Source organism: Pelobates fuscus, chromosome 6 (genome assembly GCF_036172605.1).
Source record: "Pelobates fuscus isolate aPelFus1 chromosome 6, aPelFus1.pri, whole genome shotgun sequence".
Taxonomy (NCBI): domain Eukaryota; kingdom Metazoa; phylum Chordata; class Amphibia; order Anura; family Pelobatidae; genus Pelobates; species Pelobates fuscus.
In genome coordinates, this window is record NC_086322.1 from 44644115 (window position 1) to 44663806 (window position 19692).

Here is a 19692-nt window from a genome sequence, read left to right on the forward strand (position 1 = left end):
AAAGCACAAGTTAAGGTCACAATACAATTATTAGTGGTTATGGTGTTAAACATGCAATGGACGACAATGATTAGTACTTATTATATAATGTCAGTAAATATACAGGGTTATGGTACCGTGCACTATAATACAGCAACACACTATTAACACTCTCGCTAGACGGCTGAGCTCGCGCTATCTAACAAGATATACACTTTACTAAAACAATCGTTAACACATTTACAATTCCCAACTAAACTATTGGCCAGTACCTTGAATGGACTACCTAAAACTATATACACCCGTTTTGGTTAGCCACACTGCCCAATCACCACATATATAGCGAGCTAGAGAACCGAATTTACACAGGCGCCTCTTAGTCGCACTATCAAAAGTCTAGTGGGTTCCAAATTTACACGCCTTCCCACTTAGCCCAGATAGGATGAGAACTAGCGAACCGAATTTACACAGGCGCCGCTTAGTCTCCCGGTCCCTCCGACCTAGCGAACGTAATATACACCCTAGAACGCTAGTCTAGACAAGACACCGGTGTCCGGCTAGGGCTATTTACACCAGGACCCCGCCTGACTAACCAAATCAAACGGTCTGACTAAAGAGCGTTCGATCGAGCGGTGCGCCTTCGCTCCTTCCCTCCGACAGAGGGGGCAGATACACAGATTCAAAACCCCTTTGGGCCTACCGCACAATCGGTATACCCCTAGTGGGTCCTGCCGTCTAAAACAGCAGTTGTCTTACCTCCTCGTTCCTGAACCTGAGTTCACACTCATCGACGGGGACACCCCAGCACTTCTCACGTAGAGGCCGATGATCTCCTGGACAACAGACCAGTGGCGCCGAGACGAAGGGAGGTCCACGCAGAAGTTCAGGGGTGCAGCCGTAGAGAACGTGGGCAAAGATAGACCGTCTCACGCCTCTGCCTCTCAGCTACCGTTGAACGATGAGCTTCCCGGCCAACGCACCAAATGATACCGGAGAAACTGACGGAAGCCAAGCACAGAGAGATGGACACAGGTTTCTTCAGGAAGGAAGAGATTCTTTATTGGATCACCGATCGGGACTCAGAGGGACTAGCGTCACCAAAATACAGCAAAGTCTGAGTACTGAATACATAGAGTACATTCCTTATATAGCACTGTAGCTCCTCCCACAATTAACTACACCCACACATACCCTTAACCTATTTAATAAATAGAGTCTAAACTCATCCATCCGGTCTAACCACGTGGCTCATCTGATACAAAGGAGAGGGACGCGTAATTCCAGTTCTTACATTCCTGCACCTGGTCAGTACAGTGATAACAGTATCTTAGCTACGTGTAATTAACTAACTGATACTACAAACACATATACATACATATGCCTTGTGGCAATCTTAGCCTGCTAAACTTGTATTTTACTGGAATTACATCACATGACCACTTCGTTAATTTAAGTGGTCATGGTTCCTGATGTTTATAGGTGCAGTGTTTTGCTTTGAAGCACATGGAGAGAATAACCTCTTAGTTGCCAGAGGTATAACTCCACCACCGGCAGCATTATTGGCCCTCCCAGAACAAATGTAAATAGGTTACTGTCATTTCAGTGTAAAACTGGCATCAGACTCCATTCTAGTGTCTGTTCTGTAATTTATCTTTTGAAATTCAATTTACAACAATTCACACTTAAAGGAACACTCCATTGATTTATTTTTTAAAACAATTTCATAGATATACGCTAGAGAAGAAAAACGTGTTTATGTTTTTCTGCATGTTTTCTTTGAGAGTATATGAAGAAAATAAAAACAGCGTGTAAAAGCTGCAGACCTGCTTCTGCAGCCTTTGCAAGACTTCCCCTCTATCTCTGACACAGACTTTCAGTATGTGCTGTGAATAGACCAATCAGAGACTTCTCATTGAAAAAGGGAGGGGAGGCAGGCATGCACTAGCGACTAGCCCATCGCACCTCTCACTGTGGGTTGGCTCTGTGGAGCTTACAAAAAACTGAAGAAAAAAAAATAGACTGAAGAAAACTTCCTGTTTTTTGAGTGACAGTCAGGGGGAGATGTTCCTGCAGTCAAATAAAAAAGGGCCAATTTCTACTGAAATCAGCAGTTGTATAAATTTCACAAATATGATAGAATCCAGGCCCATAAAGCACTTCATCAAGCTGGCGTGCTTCATGTATGTAAAGTGTTGTTTTTTTTTTAAATGAATGACCCTAATTATTTGACGTTTTCCTAATTCTGGAAAGACAAGCAAGAGGAAGATCAAATGATTAATGATTCAGCCCTTCAGAATATTCTGTAATAATAATCTTCTCCTTGTATGGAATAATATTCCTGCCCGTGAATGGCAAAACTGCTATTTCATTTCAGAGGAAAGTGCAAAATGGATTTCTCTGTAACATCTTATTTGTTCTTGTGAATTTATATTTAGTTGAAGATAATCACCGACATGCTGTGATCTTTCAAATCTGCAAATAAACAGCCACACAAAGCCAAACATTCACTTTCACAAACCCAAGGCTTAGGATAAATTTAGCTCTCTCTGTGTTCCGTTTCTCCCATACAGATAGCTACATATTGTTTACTCTTCCTTGTACTCGGCCTCTGTATGGGCATGGATATGTAATGCCCTGTGGCAGAGGCACAATGCAGACCCCATCAGAGATATATATATATATAAAATGTGCTTAACCCCTTAAGGACCAAACTTCTGGAATAAAAGGGAATCATGACATGTCACACATGTCATGTGTCCTTAAGGGGTTAAAGAGTAACTCCAACCATAAAAACTGTATTTTAAGAAAACAATGGTTTGGGTTAGATTAACCTTTCCTATTCTGAGCCCTTCCAGTCAAAGTTTAGAAAAATAAATAAATTACAGCTATCACATAGGTAACTTCTTTCCATAGCTGAGGCCAAGTTCTCCCTCCTCCACTGACGTCACTCACTCTAGCTGCAAGAGGAGCAGGGGAGTGGCGAAAGACATGGGCGGCATGGAGGAAGGTGCCATTGGACACCTTTCGCCAACATGCAGTGCGTGCGTTCTACTGTCAGACGTCCAATATGCATCGAATGATTATTAGCCAACCCAAAACCTTTATTCCAGGCTGACTAATGACGTACCAGTGACGCTGCCGAGGGGGGGTAACACCTCCGGCAGTAAAGGGATTCAACTCTGTATGTGCAGCAATTCAGCAGCATTTATAGACTTCAGGGGCCATGACCACTTCAAATCACCGAAGTGGTCATGATCTTTGTAATAATAATTTAAAAAGAACAAGCTTAATCTATACAAGGATATGTATGTTATATTATGTTATATTATTTACCTATGAGATATTGTATACATCTGATATATCATTTTTCTAATCTGAGTGGAATACAAATGGATGTATTCACTAAACTGGCCATTGGAGGCTATGCACTAAAAAAAACTATGTTGTTTTTTTATTGTAAAATTTTATATTTATTTGTATTAACATTTTTTTGCTAATTGCAGCTCCCTTTTTTTATTTTGCCACGTTTCAACTGACAATTCTCAAAAATTGACTGCAAGTACACTTTAAAGGGACACTATGGTCACCAGAACAACTACAGCTTATTGAATTTGTTCTGGTGAGTAGAATCATTACCTTCGGCTTTTTGCTGTAAACGCTGTCTTTTCAGGGAATATGCAGTGTTTACATTACAGCCTAGTGATAACTTCACTGGCCACTCCTCAGATGGCTGTTAGAGATCCTTCCTGGGTCATGGCTGCCTAAAATGCATCACAACATATCAGTATCTCCTCCCTCTGCGTGGAAACACTGAACTTTCCTCATAGAGATGCATTGATTCAATTCATCTCTATGAGGAGATGCTGATTGGCCAGGGCTGTGTTTGACTTGTGCTGGCTCTGCTGCTGATCTGCCACCTTGACAGTCTCCTATGGGGAAGCATTGTGATTGGCTCAGACCACCACTTCTGATTATGTCAGCAGGCAAGTGAGCAGGTCAAAGGGAAACAAGGGCAGAGCCAGCATCTCCAGACTTGAATACAAGTAAGATTTTATTATATTTAGGGAGGCAAGAGGAAGCCAGGGGGGTTAGATGGTTGTTTTAATACTCTAGGCGCAGGAATAAATGTTTGTGTTCCTGACCCTATAGTGTTCCTTTAAAGGTTTTGGTGCCAACAAACCTCTGGTGCCATCCCCTAGTTATGTGTCATACATTTTCAAAGCTATTTCTCACAAAATGAGGTTCACTGGGCGCTCATGGCCCAGTCCCTCAATGACAATATTACTAATATGGAGTTTCGGCTTTCGAATTAGTACTATCAATTTTGCTCGAATTTGGACAGCACTCATAAGCTGAATGTGTCCATTTTTAGTATATTTGTGAGTTGTGGGCACCATTTCTGGTACATATTGTTGGGAGATGAGGGGAGGACATGTGTTTCAAAGTTGACCAACAGAGCAGACTCCCTACTATAGAGCTGTGACACTTGCGCAACCCACATGTTTTTCAATCCTCAAGCTAGATCACCAAGAAAGAAATGAGTTGCCAATTTACGTGTTTCATTGCCTCTCAGAGCATGATAGCAGTAGTACTTTATACTACAGCTATTACTAACACCACTGCTGTGTGCATAGAATACGACATTGAATAGCAAGATATCACCAGTTTAACTGTCGAAATATGCAATGCCTACAAGTTCTCATCTACTGTTTACTATTGTTTTTTACAACAGGCTGATATTTGGCACTCTATACCCTGCGTATTATTCATACAAGGCTGTGAAATCCAAGGATATAAAAGAATATGTAAGTAACCTGTATTATATGTTTAAAGTGTTTTATTTTATTGCTTGATTTTGTAATGTTTAGCTTTAATCTATTAGACTTTGATGACCAATTAATGAGCTATATAAAGGAAGAGTTTACATGGGGATATTTGCAAAGGTCCAGAATTAAAAGGTTTGACCAAAATTGCACTTCCGAGTAATGTAAGTAGATGGAATGTTAAAGTGTTTAGTGTGGATTCATCCAGTGATATATTGCACAATGATTTATCTCAGAGCCCAGTGATGACAATGGTATTAAGTGCACAAAAACAAACATATAAATAAGACTGTAAACAAGAAGCACATAGAGCCACACAGAGTCTACTCATGTTTGAGGTGTGAATGTGGTTGTATCTCCTTCCCTACCATCCTCTTTTATACTCCTCTCTGATTTTGCCTCAAAACATAACACATTACAGAAAGCCCCACTGATCTTTCCATACAATCCCGTAAAGCTCCTCACTCAGCTACGGCCTACGGGCAAAACATTTCCGCCAGGGTACTGGTCAGTCCATTTTTTGATGTGCATTCTGGGAGGAGAAGGAGATAGGGTAACCTTTAGTCAGGCCTTGGTATCAATTATAGCCATGTAACAGTATTTACGATGAGTACTTTCTAATTCAAGCCCGAGGTCCCTCAGAGCTGGATCGGTCGTCATCTCCTTTCATGTCAGCGAGATCCAGGAACCTAATGCACATGCAGGGAAGTGCTGCACACATATTAGGCCTTCCTTATAGGAAAGCATAGACTCAATGATTTCCTATGGGGTTTGCAAGGCGCTGAATGTCCTCATACATAGCGTGAGGAAGCCCAGTGTCATTTCACGGAGTTAAGCTCTGTGAAACTGCAGGAAGCGCCTCTAGTGGCTGTGTGGTAGACTACTAGATGCAATCTTAACCCGGCAATTAAAACACTGCATCCAGACCATGTCAATGAGCTGGAGTGGTCTGAGTGCCAGTGTCCCTTTAATCCCTTCCTTATTTCTTAAAAAGGACAAACAAGTAAAACAATGAAATTCTGTAGATTGATATTGAATTTGTGGTATTGTCTTAACTTTAAGAGCTCTTTATTGTTTCTTATTAATATCAGTGTTGAACTGTGTTATCGAGAAGAACTTGGTAGGGAAGAGATCATTTTAGAAAATAACCTTATCTTGGTGTTTTCATAGCTCTTATTTAGCTAATTACAATGATATGTTACTCTGTATCTAATCTGCAACACTGATAACCTAGATAAAGTTCTATCTGTTGTTTGGGTTGGAGGTTATTGGAAGCTGTTTATTAAACAGGTGAATTTGTTTTCTTTTGCCGTACATTCCTATAAAACTTTTATTGTTTTATTTGATAAAATTTTATTTTATTTTCCCTAACGTTAATTTGGCTTCTTCTCTGTGGTATCGTACACTCAGCTAGCTGACTGGTTTATATCACAGGATAAAAAGGAAAAACTGTACAGTTCTGTTGGGTATCTCTGTGCTCCCCCTATGCATCTTGGCAAGGTTCCACTTATTTTAAGGACAATACAGTAGATAACCCAGCAGTACCAGCTTTAGTTTTCATAGGATCCTGGGCAATCCCCTGTTTGTGGGCCCCCTGTTGCTCATTCTACCTCAAACCCTCGTACACACTTTACACATGTTAACTCCTTCCAAACATTCCTCAAGCAAAAAATAGGGAAGCACATTTAAACTGTCGACTCTTATCACTTACTTTACACTTAGCCTCCCATATACATTGCTTACTTTACACGTAACCTCCCGCATATATTGCTTACTTTACACTTAGCCTCCGAGACATATTGCTTACTTTACACGTAACCTCCCGCATATATTGCTTACTTTACACTTAGCCTCCGACACATATTGCTTACTTTACACTTACCCTCGCACACATATTGCTTACTTTACACTTACCCTCCCACACATATTGCTTACTTTACACTTAGCCTCCCATATATATTGCTTACTTTACACTTAGTCTCCGACACATATTGCTTACATTATACTTATCCTCCCACACATATTGCTTACATTATACTTATCCTCCCACACATATTGCTTACTTTACACTTACCCTCCCACATATATTGCTTACTTTACACTTAGCCTCCCACATATATTGCTTACTTTACACTTACCCTCGCACACATATTGCTTACTTTACACTTAGCCTCCGACACATATTGCTTACTTTACACTTCCCCTCGCACACTTATTGCTTACTTTACACGTACCCTCCCACATATATTGCTTACTTTACGCTTAGCCTCCGACACATATTGCTTACTTTACACTTACCCTCCCACATATATTGCTTACTTTACACTTAGCCTCCCACATATATTGCTTACTTTACACTTAGCCTCCGAGACATATTGCTTACTTTACACTTACTCTCCCACATATATTGCTTACTTTACACTTAGCCTACCACATATATTGCTTACTTTACACTTAGCCTCCGACACATATTGCTTACTTTACACTTACCCTCGCACACATATTGCTTACTTTACACTTACCCTCCCACATATATTGCTTACTTTACACTTAGCCTCTGACACATATTGCTTACTTAACACTTACCCTCCCACATATATTGCTTACTTTACACTTAGCCTCCCACATATATTGCTTACTTTACACTTACCCTCGCACACATATTGCTTACTTTACACTTACCCTCCCACATATATTGCTTACTTTACACTTAGCCTCTGACACATATTGCTTACTTAACACTTACCCTCCCACATATATTGCTTACTTTACACTTAGCCTCCCACATATATTGCTTACTTTACACTTACCCTCGCACACATATTGCTTACTTTACACTTACCCTCCCACATATATTGCTTACTTTACACTTACCCTCACACACATATTGCTTACTTTACACTTGGCCTCCCACACATATTGCTTACTTTACACTTACCCTCCCACACATATTGCTTACTTTTCACTTACCCTCACACACATATTGTTTACTTTACACTTACCCTCACACACATATTGCTTACTTTACACTTACCCTCCCACACATATTGCTTACTTTACACTTGGCCTCCCACACATATTGCTTACTTTACACTTACCCTCCCACACATATTGCTTACTTTTCACTTACCCTCACACACATATTGTTTACTTTACACTTACCCTCACACACATATTGCTTACTTTACACTTACCCTCCCACACATATTGCTTACTTTACACTTACCCTCCCACACATATTGCTTACTTTACACTTACCCTCCCACACATATTGCTTACTTTACACTTACCCTCACACATATATTGCTTACTTTACACTTACCCTCCCACACATATTGCTTACTTTACACTTACCCTCCCACATATATTGCTTACTTTACACTTACCCTCCCACACATATTGCTTACTTTACACTTGGCCTCCAAGACCTTTCTCATAATACCTCTTTCTTTCTGAACCTTCCACTTTCTCCTATTAATCTTTAATCTTCTGAAACAATATTTTTTGTCACACCCAGTTTACTTATTGCTTCCTTCGTCAGTCCACTTTTCTTCCACAAATTTTCAGATTAACTTTGCCTACCTTCGCTCACATCTTCCTCCAATACTTGCTCTACTTTTTTTTTTATTTCTAGTCCTCACCTTTTTCATTTTACATAATTAATATGGCCTTTTCCCCTTCCTCTGAAAGGTTGCAGTGCACAGATTTGCCAGTCAGCAATGATTTCAGGAACTTAAAATTCCTCTCTCCTTCCTTCCTTGTTCTCCTCATTGACTTGAGAAAGGAGTGGAGGGACTCACATTAAAATTTCTTGAGCAGAGACCAGCACAACTAATTCCTGGAAAAAATATATTGAGATGTTCTAGCTCTGGAGTGAAGAAGAGCTGTTATGGGCTCCTACAATTTGCTGGACCTTGGGCAGCAGCTCTTTTTACCTTACAGAAACAAAGGTTTCTGTTACCCAGACTTAGTGCTGTGTGGTTGCATTGGTTTAAACTTTAAGGTCTAGGAACCAAACGATTATCCAGTTTTACATCCCTGATTAACTAAAATGTAACAGTGTTAGCTGTATACTGACTGGATACATGGGAATATTATTAATGTAACTTATGAAATTCATGTTAGTTTGTAGCAGATGGAATATAGCATTATAGAGTGATGGTATTGCCCACATCCAGAAGTGCTGTGGAGGTAAGTGTCACTTGTACTTACATGCACTGTTCTTCTTACAGTACTAACAGATTGAACTAGGGTAAAGGATTAAGGAACCATTGCTGTCAGAGGAGTGACAACAATTCCTCTTTAAATAAACAGATGGAAAGTTAATTTTGTGGTATAAGTCTTTTCACCAGAAACATATAATTTGGGGATACTTGGTTTTAAACGTTCTAAGCCGCATTCCAAAAATAAACCTCCCATTGGTATTAAAATGCTTAACCCTCAATTTAAAGGATGAGAAGTCTGACCTAAAATAATAAATGCAACAAGTTGCTTGGCCCTCTGCTTGAAACTTGAAAGCACTCTTTAACAAGCAGAGAAACTTGCACATTGGTGATATGACTGGGACTGGAGATAAGGAGCGAATTGACTCCTACACTAATAGCTGGGATACTGATAATGAATTCAGCTGCGAGTCTGTCATCAGTGTGTTGCACTTGCTGTACATAAAAGTGTGCAGTGTTTTGTGGAGAAACATGTGACCGGCCCCCTGGGACAACTATTATCCCCTGAATGTGGTTATCTCTTGGTCAGCAGACACACACAGACACCAAAACTATTCTCTTTAAAATAGCAGGAAAAACAAAGTTGAAAGAGCTAAAAATTATAAAAGTTGTTTGCTTGGGGAAATGTGTGATAGTAATAGATCCTGTACGCTTCAATTGGTTTCCTGGATTCCCACGTTGTCAAATTCACATGTCTGCATTAATACATTGCTTCAGGGTTGTGTGCCAAGTGTATTGTGGGTCATAATAATAAATAGAGACACAATGGCGGCTGGTTACGTTTTCAGATCACCATTATTGCTGTGGAGCTCTGGTGTTAATTCAGACACATCAAAAATACTGAGCTCCTACAAAAGAATGAGATTAGGATGGAAAGAGGGACAGACGTATTGAGCTCAGAATAGGCACTCTTGGGGGGTATGGGAATCCAGGGTCGAGTCGACACTGTGTAAATGGGAAAGTCCCAGACATTGTAGGAATATAGCAACCATGGGGGCTTGTTAAGTTTTATATTACAGCAGGAGATATTCAACAAAGAGGACCTGCCATTCAAAGATACCATTTCTAATTTGTGGGGTAATAGCTTCTTGATCCAAGGAGAGATCTGACTGCCCTTCTGGGGTTAAGAAGGAATTTTTTCATAGTTTGTAGTAAAATTGGAAAGCACTTTAAACTTGTTTTTTTGTGTGTGTGCTTGTAATGGATCAACAGCAAATCATATGGGAGAAAGCTAAACATGATGGACACGTCAATTTCAGCTATGAATCAGTTCTAATACACATATAATCTATATACAACTGCCCACATGATGCAATTTGTATGTTGTTAAAAAGTTATGTTATATATATATATATATAACAAGGTATAGACTGAGCTCCATTTTAATTATGCTTTTAAAAAAATGTAGTGGTGTCACAAATAGATCAATGCAATGATTGATTCTGGGTCCATATTTGTTTAGGCCATCATCACTGCCCTTCTCGATATGCTATGTTCACATGTTGCAATGTACGATATTCAAATTTGCCCTACAAGCATCCTGTCAGACAATAATAACCCTGAGAAGATTAAATTGCATGACACGTTTGCCTTAAAGTGATACTTCAAAGACTAGTAGCACTACAGTTTGTTGTAGTGATTATGGTGTAGACATTAGACGAGGTCTGGATGCAGAAATTCCAGGTTTTGTCAAATCATTTTCAAGCGTTTTGACAAAAACTTGAGGTTTTCCCCAGTAGCTAAAGCCTGCTGAAGCAATAATGAGGAAGTTTCTCTTTGTTACGGGAGCCTTTGTCATTATAGCAGGAATGATGGACAAACCTCTGATTCGGCACGTTCAAAGCAGATAAACCATACAGATATTTTTTGTTAAATGATGAAAGTGCAACTCCTGATATAACGTCAGAGCAAAGAGCTTGAAAATAGCACGGCACAAAATCTGAAGGATTGCAACCAAAGACACCTTGGTTTAGACCCACTGCAATAAGCTGTCCTGTTCATGATGGTTTGAAAGCCCGTTTAAAAAGCATGGCTTCATTGTGGAGGAATGAATAATCAAGTCATTCTTGTTCTCTCACGTACTGCTATATTCTGATTTAAAACAGATCTCAGTTATACGTGTTGTTGAGTACCAGAAAGCAATAACAACTTTTTTTAAATGAAGTAAAAACAACTGTTGCTTCCTAATATTATGTTTGCTACTCTCTACATTTAACAAATGTGTATCTGTGAGATGTAAAAAACAAAATTAAATGTAGGAATCCACGCCCCTCTCGCCTGCAACTGGACACCTCCATCTTGTCTTCCTGTAAGCCATTGTTATTAGCTCTACCCATTGCAGCAGACATTCTACATGGAAATAACATGCACTAAAAAGGCTAACACAAGTAAAAGGACACCCAAGGCACCCAGACCACTTCAGCTCATTGAAGTGGTCTGGGTGCAATGTCCCATGTCCCTTAACCCTGCAATAGTAATTATTGCAGTTATTGAGAAACTGCAATAATTACTATCCAGGGTTAGCTCCACCTCTAGTGGCTGTCTATCAAACAGCCACTAGAGGACTTCCTGGTTTGAAACAGACCATTAGTCTGTTATCTGAAGCTGGGTGTCCTTACGCTCCGCATGAGGACCTCCATCAACATATTTCACCATAGGAAAGCATTGAATAATTCTTTCCTATGGGGAAATCCTAATGCGAGAGAGGCCATTACCACGCATGTGCATTAGGTCTGACGTCGGCGGGGGAGGAGCATGGGCAGAGCCACTTGATTCAGGTAAGTGACTGGAAAGGTTTAAACCCCTGCAGCACCGTGGGAGGGGGAGCACTAGGGAAGGGGGTCACTGTAGGACGTTGGACTATAGTGCCAGGAAAACGGCTTTGTATAGAATCCCTTTAAAGGAAAATTTTAAAGTTTTAGTCTTACATAAATGTAATTCTTTATGTCATACATCGTGGAATGCTTTTGTGGTTGTCTTCTATTGTCTAACCCCAAACCCATTTACAAAGACCGTGGCATACGATACTCCACAATTATTTGTTATAATTCAATCCCATAAGCATGTGGCTCACACCCTGTACTATTCCCATGTTACTTAATACATTTTCACTTTGTTTTACCAGGTGAAATGGATGATGTACTGGATCATATTTGCACTTTTTATGGCAGTAGAAACGTTTACAGACATTTTCCTCTGTTGGTAAGTAGCTTATTAGCAAACCGAGAACTGACAATCTATTCCAGCTCAGTTTAATATTTCCGTGTGTCCTGAATGCACCTGTTAAAGTAGTTCTATTATATGTTTCTTTATAGTGTCATTATTTATCTTATCAAATTCTTCACGTTATTTTTTTCCTTTGAATTGTGTCGCCTTTAAATATTTTTGCTAAGGGCTGCTTACTGTAAGCTAAGTGCTATATTACCTTCTGGAGCCGTTTACCGTTGAATGTTTATTAGCGTTTGTGGTGGAAGTCCTCTTGTTTTTTATTATTATTATTATTAATTAATTGTAATTAATTTAAATTTGAAATGACCAAATAACGGCAAATATCTCCAGCTCAGATATAGGCACATCTTGACTATTTTAGCCTTAATTGTGCAATTTAGATTTAAATTTGCTACAATCTATAGTTAAGTGAATGACTCTGTGTATTCCTTCACTTCTACCACTTATGTTCCTCCTTTCAAATCCCTACTATTTCCCCTATTTGTGTCCCTCTTCCCTAATCACATACATTCATGTCCCCCTTCCTATATCACATTCATTTGTGTCCCTCTTCCCATATCACATCCATTTGTGTCCCTCTTCCCATATCACATCCATTTGTGTCCCTCTTCCCATATCACATCCATTCATGTCCATCTGCCCATATCGCTTTCATTCCTGTCTCATCATCACTTGCCTGCCATTTCTGTTCCGTCTGCCGTGTCTCCTATTTGTGAACCCTGCCCATATAACCACCATTCGTGGCTGTCTGTACATATTTCCTCCATTTGTGACTATCTGTACATATTTCCTCCATTTGTGGCTGTCTGTACATATTTCCTCCATTTGTGGCCGTCTGTACATATTTCCTCCATTTGAGGCTGTCTGTACATATTTCCTCCATTTGTGGCTGTCTGTACATATTTCCTCCATTTGTGGCCGTCTGTACATATTTCCTCCATTTGTGGCTGTCTGTACATATTTCCTCCATTTGTGGCCGTCTGTACATATGTCCTCCATTTGTGACTATCTGTACATATTTCCTCCATTTGTGGCTGTCTGTACATATTTCCTCCATTTGTGGCTGTCTGTACATATTTCCTCCATTTGTGGCTGTCTGTACATATTTCCTCCATTTGTGGCTGTCTGTACATATTTCCTCCATTTGTGGCCGTCTGTACATATTTCCTCCATTTGTGGCTGTCTGTACATATTTCCTCCATTTGTGGCTGTCTGTACATATTTCCTCCATTTGTGGCTGTCTGTACATATCTCCTCCATTTGTGGCCGTCTGTACATATTTCCTCCATTTGTGGCTGTCTGTACATATTTCCTCCATGTGTGACCGTCTGTACATATTTCCTCCATTTGTGGCCGTCTGTACATATTTCCTCCATTTGTGGCCGTCTGTACATTTTTCCTCTATTTGTGGCCGTCTGTACATATTTCCTCCATTTGTGGCTGTCTGTACATATTTCCTCCATTTGTGACTGTCTGTACATATTTCCTCCATTTGTGGCTGTCTGTACATATTTCCTCCATTTGTGGCCGTCTGTACATATTTCCTCCATTTGTGGACGTCTGTACATATTTCCTCCATTTGTGGACGTCTGTACATATTTCCTCCATTTGTGGCCGTCTGTACATATTTCCTCCATTTGTGGCCGTCTGTACATATTTCCTCCATTTGTGGCCGTCTGTACATATTTCCTCCATTTGTGGCCGTCTGTACATATTTCCTCCATTTGTGACTGTCTGTACATATTTCCTCCATTTGTGGCCGTCTGTACATATTTCCTCCATTTGTGGACGTCTGTACATATTTCCTCCATTTGTGGACGTCTGTACATATTTCCTCCATTTGTGGCCGTCTGTACATATTTCCTCCATTTGTGGCCGTCTGTACATATTTCCTCCATTTGTGGCCGTCTGTGCATATTTCCTCCATTTGTGACTGTCTGTACATATTTCCTCCATTTGTGGCTGTCTGTACATATTTCCTCCATTTGTGGCCGTCTGTACATATTTCCTCCATTTGTGGCTGTCTGTACATATTTCCTCTGTTTGTGGCCGTCTGTACATATTTCCTCCATTTGTGGCCGTCTGTACATATTTCCTCCATTTGTGGCCGTCTGTACATATTTCCTCCATTTGTGGCCGTCTGTACATATTTCCTCCATTTGTGGCCGTCTGTACATATTTCCTCCATTTGTGGCTGTCTGTACATATTTCCTCCATTTGTGGCTGTCTGTACATATTTCCTCCATTTGTGGCTGTCTGTACATATTTCCTCCATTTGTGGCCGTCTGTACATATTTCCTCTGTTTGTGGCCGTCTGTACATATTTCCTCCATTTGTGGCCATCTGTACATATTTCCTCCATTTGTGACTGTCTGTACATATTTCCTCCATTTGAGGCTGTCTGTACATATTTCCTCCATTTGTGGCCGTCTGTACATATTTCCTCCATTTGTGGCTGTCTGTACATATTTCCTCCATTTGTGGCCGTTTGTACATATTTCCTCCATTTGTGGCTGTCTGTACATATTTCCTCTGTTTGTGGCCGTCTGTACATATTTCCTCCATTTGTGGCCGTCTGTACATATTTCCTCCATTTGTGGCCGTCTGTACATATTTCCTCCATTTGTGGCCGTCTGTACATATTTCCTCCATTTGTGGCTGTCTGTACATATTTCCTCCATTTGTGGCCGTCTGTACATATTTCCTCCATTTGTGGCCGTCTGTACATATTTCCTCCATTTGTGACCGTCTGTACATATTTCATCCATTTGTGGCTGTCTGTACATATTTCCTCCATTTGTGGCCGTCTGTACATATTTCCTCCATTTGTGGCCGTCTGTACATATTTCCTCCATTTGTGGCTGTCTGTACATATTTCCTCTGTTTGTGGCCGTCTGTACATATTTCCTCCATTTGTGGCCGTCTGTACATATTTCCTCCATTTGTGACCGTCTGTACATATTTCATCCATTTGTGGCTGTCTGTACATATTTCCTCCATTTGTGGCCGTCTGTACATATTTCCTCCATTTGTGGCCGTCTGTACATATTTCCTCCATTTGTGGCTGTCTGTACATATTTCCTCCATTTGTGGCTGTCTGTACATATTTCCTCCATTTGTGGCTGTCTGTACATATTTCTTCCATTCGTGGCTGTCTGTACATATTTCCTCCATTTGTGGCTAGCTGTACATATTTCCTCCATTTGTGACCGTCTGTACATATTTCCTCCATTTGTGGCTGTCTGTACATATTTCCTCCATTTGTGGCTGTCTGTACATATTTCCTCCATTTGTGGCCGTCTGTACATATTTCCTCCATTTGTGGCCGTCTGTACATATTTCCTCCATGTGTGACTGTCTGTACATATTTCCTCCATTTGTGGCTGTCTGTACATATTTCCTCCATTTGTGACCGTCTGTACATATTTCCTCCATTTGTGGCTGTCTGTACATATTTCCTCCATTTGTGACCGTCTGTACATATTTCCTCCATTTGTGACTGTCTGTACATATTTCCTCCATTTGTGGCTGTCTATACATATTTCCTCCATTTCTGATCATCATAGGCGTGTGCAGCCTATTGCATTAGGGTGTGCACCCTAAAGCACAAACACACGCCATGTGTATATGTATGTATATATAAATATATACATATATACACACATACATACACTGCTGTGTGTGTGTGTGTGTGGGCTGTTAGTGTGCTGTGTGAGGGTGGTGTGAGGGTGCTGTGTGTGTAAAGGTGCTGTGTGTGTGTGTGTGTGTGTAATGGTGCTGTGTGTGCTGTTAGTGTTAGTTAGTGTGCTGTGTGTTGGATGGTGCTGGTAGTGTGCTACGTGGGTGAGGGTGTTTGTGTGTGTGTGTGTTTGTGAGGGTGCTGTTTGTGTGCTGTGTGAGGGTGCTGTTTGTGTTATGTATGTGTGTGTGAGGGTGCTGTTGGTGTGCTTTGTGTGAGGGTGCTATTTGTGTGCTGTGTGTGAGGGTTCTGTGTGTGTGCGTTTGTTAGGGTCCTGTTAGTGTGCTGTGTGAGGGTGCTGTGTGTGTGAGGGTGCTGTTTGTGTGATGTGTGTGTGAGGGTGCTGTTTGTGTGCTGTGTGTGGGTGTTGTGTGTTTGTGAGGGTGCTGTTTGTGTGTGAGGGTGCTGTTTGTGTGCTGTGTGTGTGAGGGTGCTGTGTGTGTGTGTGAGGGTGCTGTTAGTGTGCTGTGTGTGAGGGTGTTTTTTTGTGAGGGTGCTGTGTGTTTGTAAGGGTGCTGTGTGTGTGTGTTTGTGAGGATGCTGTTAGTGTACTGTATGTGTGTAAGTGCTGTGTGTGTGCTGTATGTTTGGAGGCATTGTGGAGGTGGAGGTGGGGGCAGATCCCCCCTTCTTACCTTATGTAGGGAGGGGGGATCCTTGCTGACATGTGCCATTCCTGGTGGTCCAGTGGAGAGTGAACTCTAGCCTGCGGGGCTAGAGTTCACTCTCGTGAGATCTGAGCGTTGCCGCGGCAATGCTCAGATCTCGCGACAGAAACCCAGCGGAGCTGCTGGCTAGAGCTCCCTGGGTCCTCTCCTGCCTCCCTCTCTGCTGCTGTGGGCCGGTGAGGTAGATCTTTGATCTCCCCACCGGCCCATGGAGGCTTAAAGCAGAGCCGGCACTATCCGAGCTCCCCTGCCGGTCTCAATCCATAGGTGTGCCGTGGGGAGAAGGGTGTGCCCATGCCTTTGGTGACCATCTGTATATATTTCCTCCATTTGTGACCATCTGTATATATTTCCTCTATCTGTGACTGTCTGTACATATTTCCACCATTTGTGACCATCTGTCTTTGTCTCTAATTTGTAACTATCTGCCTGTGTTATGCCTCCGTCCATATAATATTCATTTGTGGCCTTCTGCCCATATCCTCCATTAGTGACCATCTGCTCATATCGACCATTTGTATCCTTTTGCACATGTACCTATTTTTGCATTCAATAGGATTTTATTAAGCAGTATATGGGCCAATACAGAAAAAAAGAACATCATTCATAACAGAATCTGTGTTTTCAACGGGTTAGCCTGAATCTGTACAAGGTCTCAAATTACCCCTAACCAACCGCATACAAATATAATGTACATTGGACTGACTGGTCAGAAGGAAAGCAAAATGACACACCCTGTTAAGAAATACAACATTAACATCAGAAACTACAGTCTAATTTGTGTCAAAAAGACACGTGTTTACCAAAAAGTTAATGTAGTCAGGGAGAAATGTTGACATTGACTGTGACATGTTCTCTTGAAGCGTTTAGGAAGTCCCCATTTTTGGCCTTCTTTCCATGTCTCCAATTTTTGCTCATCTGCCTGTGTCTCCTATTTTTGACCGGGGGCCCGGGTTTCCCATTTTTGGCTCTCTGCCTATGTACGTTATTACCACTACAGAGCCTTTAGGAGGCTTCAGAAAAGTGTTTCACTTAGTGCGGTATATTGAATGCGCTAAGCAAAACATCATTTTTGAGTAAGCCTAGGTTTAAATACACTGAGCATGGAGGGTGGTAAAAAGAGCACAAATATCAAATCGTTCAGCTCTTTCATGTGATGTGAATATTGCAAAATGCACATATAACAGCAGCGCCTGTGATAGGCTGAATCAGTCATACAGTACTAGATTGTAAGCTCACAGACAGGGGTTTCTCCTTTTGTTTTTGTGTTTTTTTTTTATAAATTCTTTATTTTCAAAGGTACATAGATAATGTAGCATACAGATCTTTGACATGTTGGTACATCAGTTACAGTGGGTCGCTTAGTGCTGTCGCTTTGTTCTCAGTAGTAATGATGTTGCTAACTTCTAAGCACATACTGTTCATAGTATCTCACATGTCCAACCTGTATATCTTTTGTACAATTTCCGTTTTCTAACGGGTGGGGGTGAACTGGGATGCGTGGTCTTGGGGTCTTCTGGCTTCGTTTGGTTGTTTTTAACGTTATCTCTTCCCTTTCATGTTGGGTTTGTGAGGAGAGGGGGTACAGAAGAGAAAATAAAAAAAAGGGAGGGGGGGATGGTTTCAATGGTTGATGTAGGTGCGTTTGATGGGCTTTGCTGCCAACCCTTACATATCGTTGGTGAGGGGGAAGGGGTATTCTCTCTGTTTGCTCCCTCCCTGCGTGTGTTGGGTTTCAGTTGTTTAGTCAGGGGCCTGGGGTGAAAGCCTGGTGTCTTCGGGGGTGCGTTCCGTCATTATGCGGTTTGGTGTACCGCCTCCGGTCCTGTTATCAGGCCTTGGCGGTCTGCTGCCGTGTCGGTTGTGGGGGTTTGTGCCGTGAGGCTATGCTGTGTTAGGGTCCTAGGCGGATGTTTGTCTTGGGTGGGACTCGCCCCTTCGGTCCGTGTCGGCCCGCGGGGTGGAAGTAGTCCTTAGGTCGGGGTCAGGGGCTGGTGTGGGGTTATTCCTGTCTTGCCCCCTTCTTATCCGGGGGTTCCTCCCCCTCTAACGTCAGGGGGGGATCCGGTGATGGGGCCATGGGTGTTGTCCCCCCCTGGCTGCCCGCCCACGCCCGCCGGGGCCCCCTTGGGGGAGGTGTGGATAGTGGGGTAGGGTGTTGGGGGTTTGTGGGTTTTGTAGGGCTGAGGGGGAGGGAGGGGTGCTGGGTGTGGCAGGTGTCCGTTGATTCGTCTGGTGTATGCATTTTATTCGTGCCACAAGTTTATCAGGGGGATGGTTCGGGTGGGCTCGGTTGTCAAATTGTGCGTTTAGGTCACTGCGATGGTGTCCAGCTTCGGATAATTCATGTCCCAGGGATCCCAGTTTCAATGGAACGCTTTTTAAGAATCGTGTATCTGAGCGGTTAGTTCGTCCAAGTCTCGGGTTTCTATGATCTTGTTGATGATGGTTGAGATTGCGGGGATTCGGTTGTCGGCCCACCGCTCCGCAAACGCCCTTCTGGTTGCCAGTGTTATCCTGGCGGCTAGCTTGTTTTCGCTCCTGGTGAGGGAGTCCAGTGGTTTGTTGAGTAGCATCGTCCACGGCTGCGCCGTGTATGGTTTGTCGAGAATCTGATTGCTGTCCAGAGTGGTTTAATTTTTGGGCAGTTCCACCAGCAGTGTATGTAAGAGCCCGTTTCGCCGCATAGCTTCCAGCATAGATTATCGGGTTTTTGCCCCATTTTGTGGAGTCTGTGCGGTGTCAAGTACCATCGGAATAGCGTTTTGTATGCTTGTTCCTTATGGGTGACACATACTGTCAGGGAGTTTGTTTCCTCCCAAATTTCAGCCCAGTCGCTCGATTCCTCCGGCGGCCCCAGGTCTCGTTCCCATGCGGCGATGTAGGTAAGGTTAATGTGTGAGGTGTGCGTTGTCAGGGTAGAGTATAATCCGGAGATTTGCCCTGAGTGTAAGGGTGCGTCAAAGCACCTTTTCTAAAATGGCGTCAGGGGCGAGGTCCCTGCTTGTTTGATCATTGGCTGTCTTGCCAGG

The 19692-nt window shown here is 42.0% G+C and overlaps 1 protein-coding gene across 7 annotated transcripts in view; it reads left to right on the top strand.

The window, feature by feature from the left end:
* REEP1 (receptor accessory protein 1) overlaps positions 1-19692 on the top strand; it is a 98775-nt gene that overhangs the window by 27789 nt on the left and 51294 nt on the right. For all 7 annotated transcript variants that reach the window (XM_063457632.1, XM_063457634.1, XM_063457637.1 and 4 more), the window contains exons 2-3: positions 4712-4784; positions 12150-12226. In XM_063457632.1, the coding sequence (XP_063313702.1) occupies positions 4712-4784; positions 12150-12226 (150 nt within the window). The remainder of the gene's footprint in view (positions 1-4711; positions 4785-12149; positions 12227-19692) is intronic.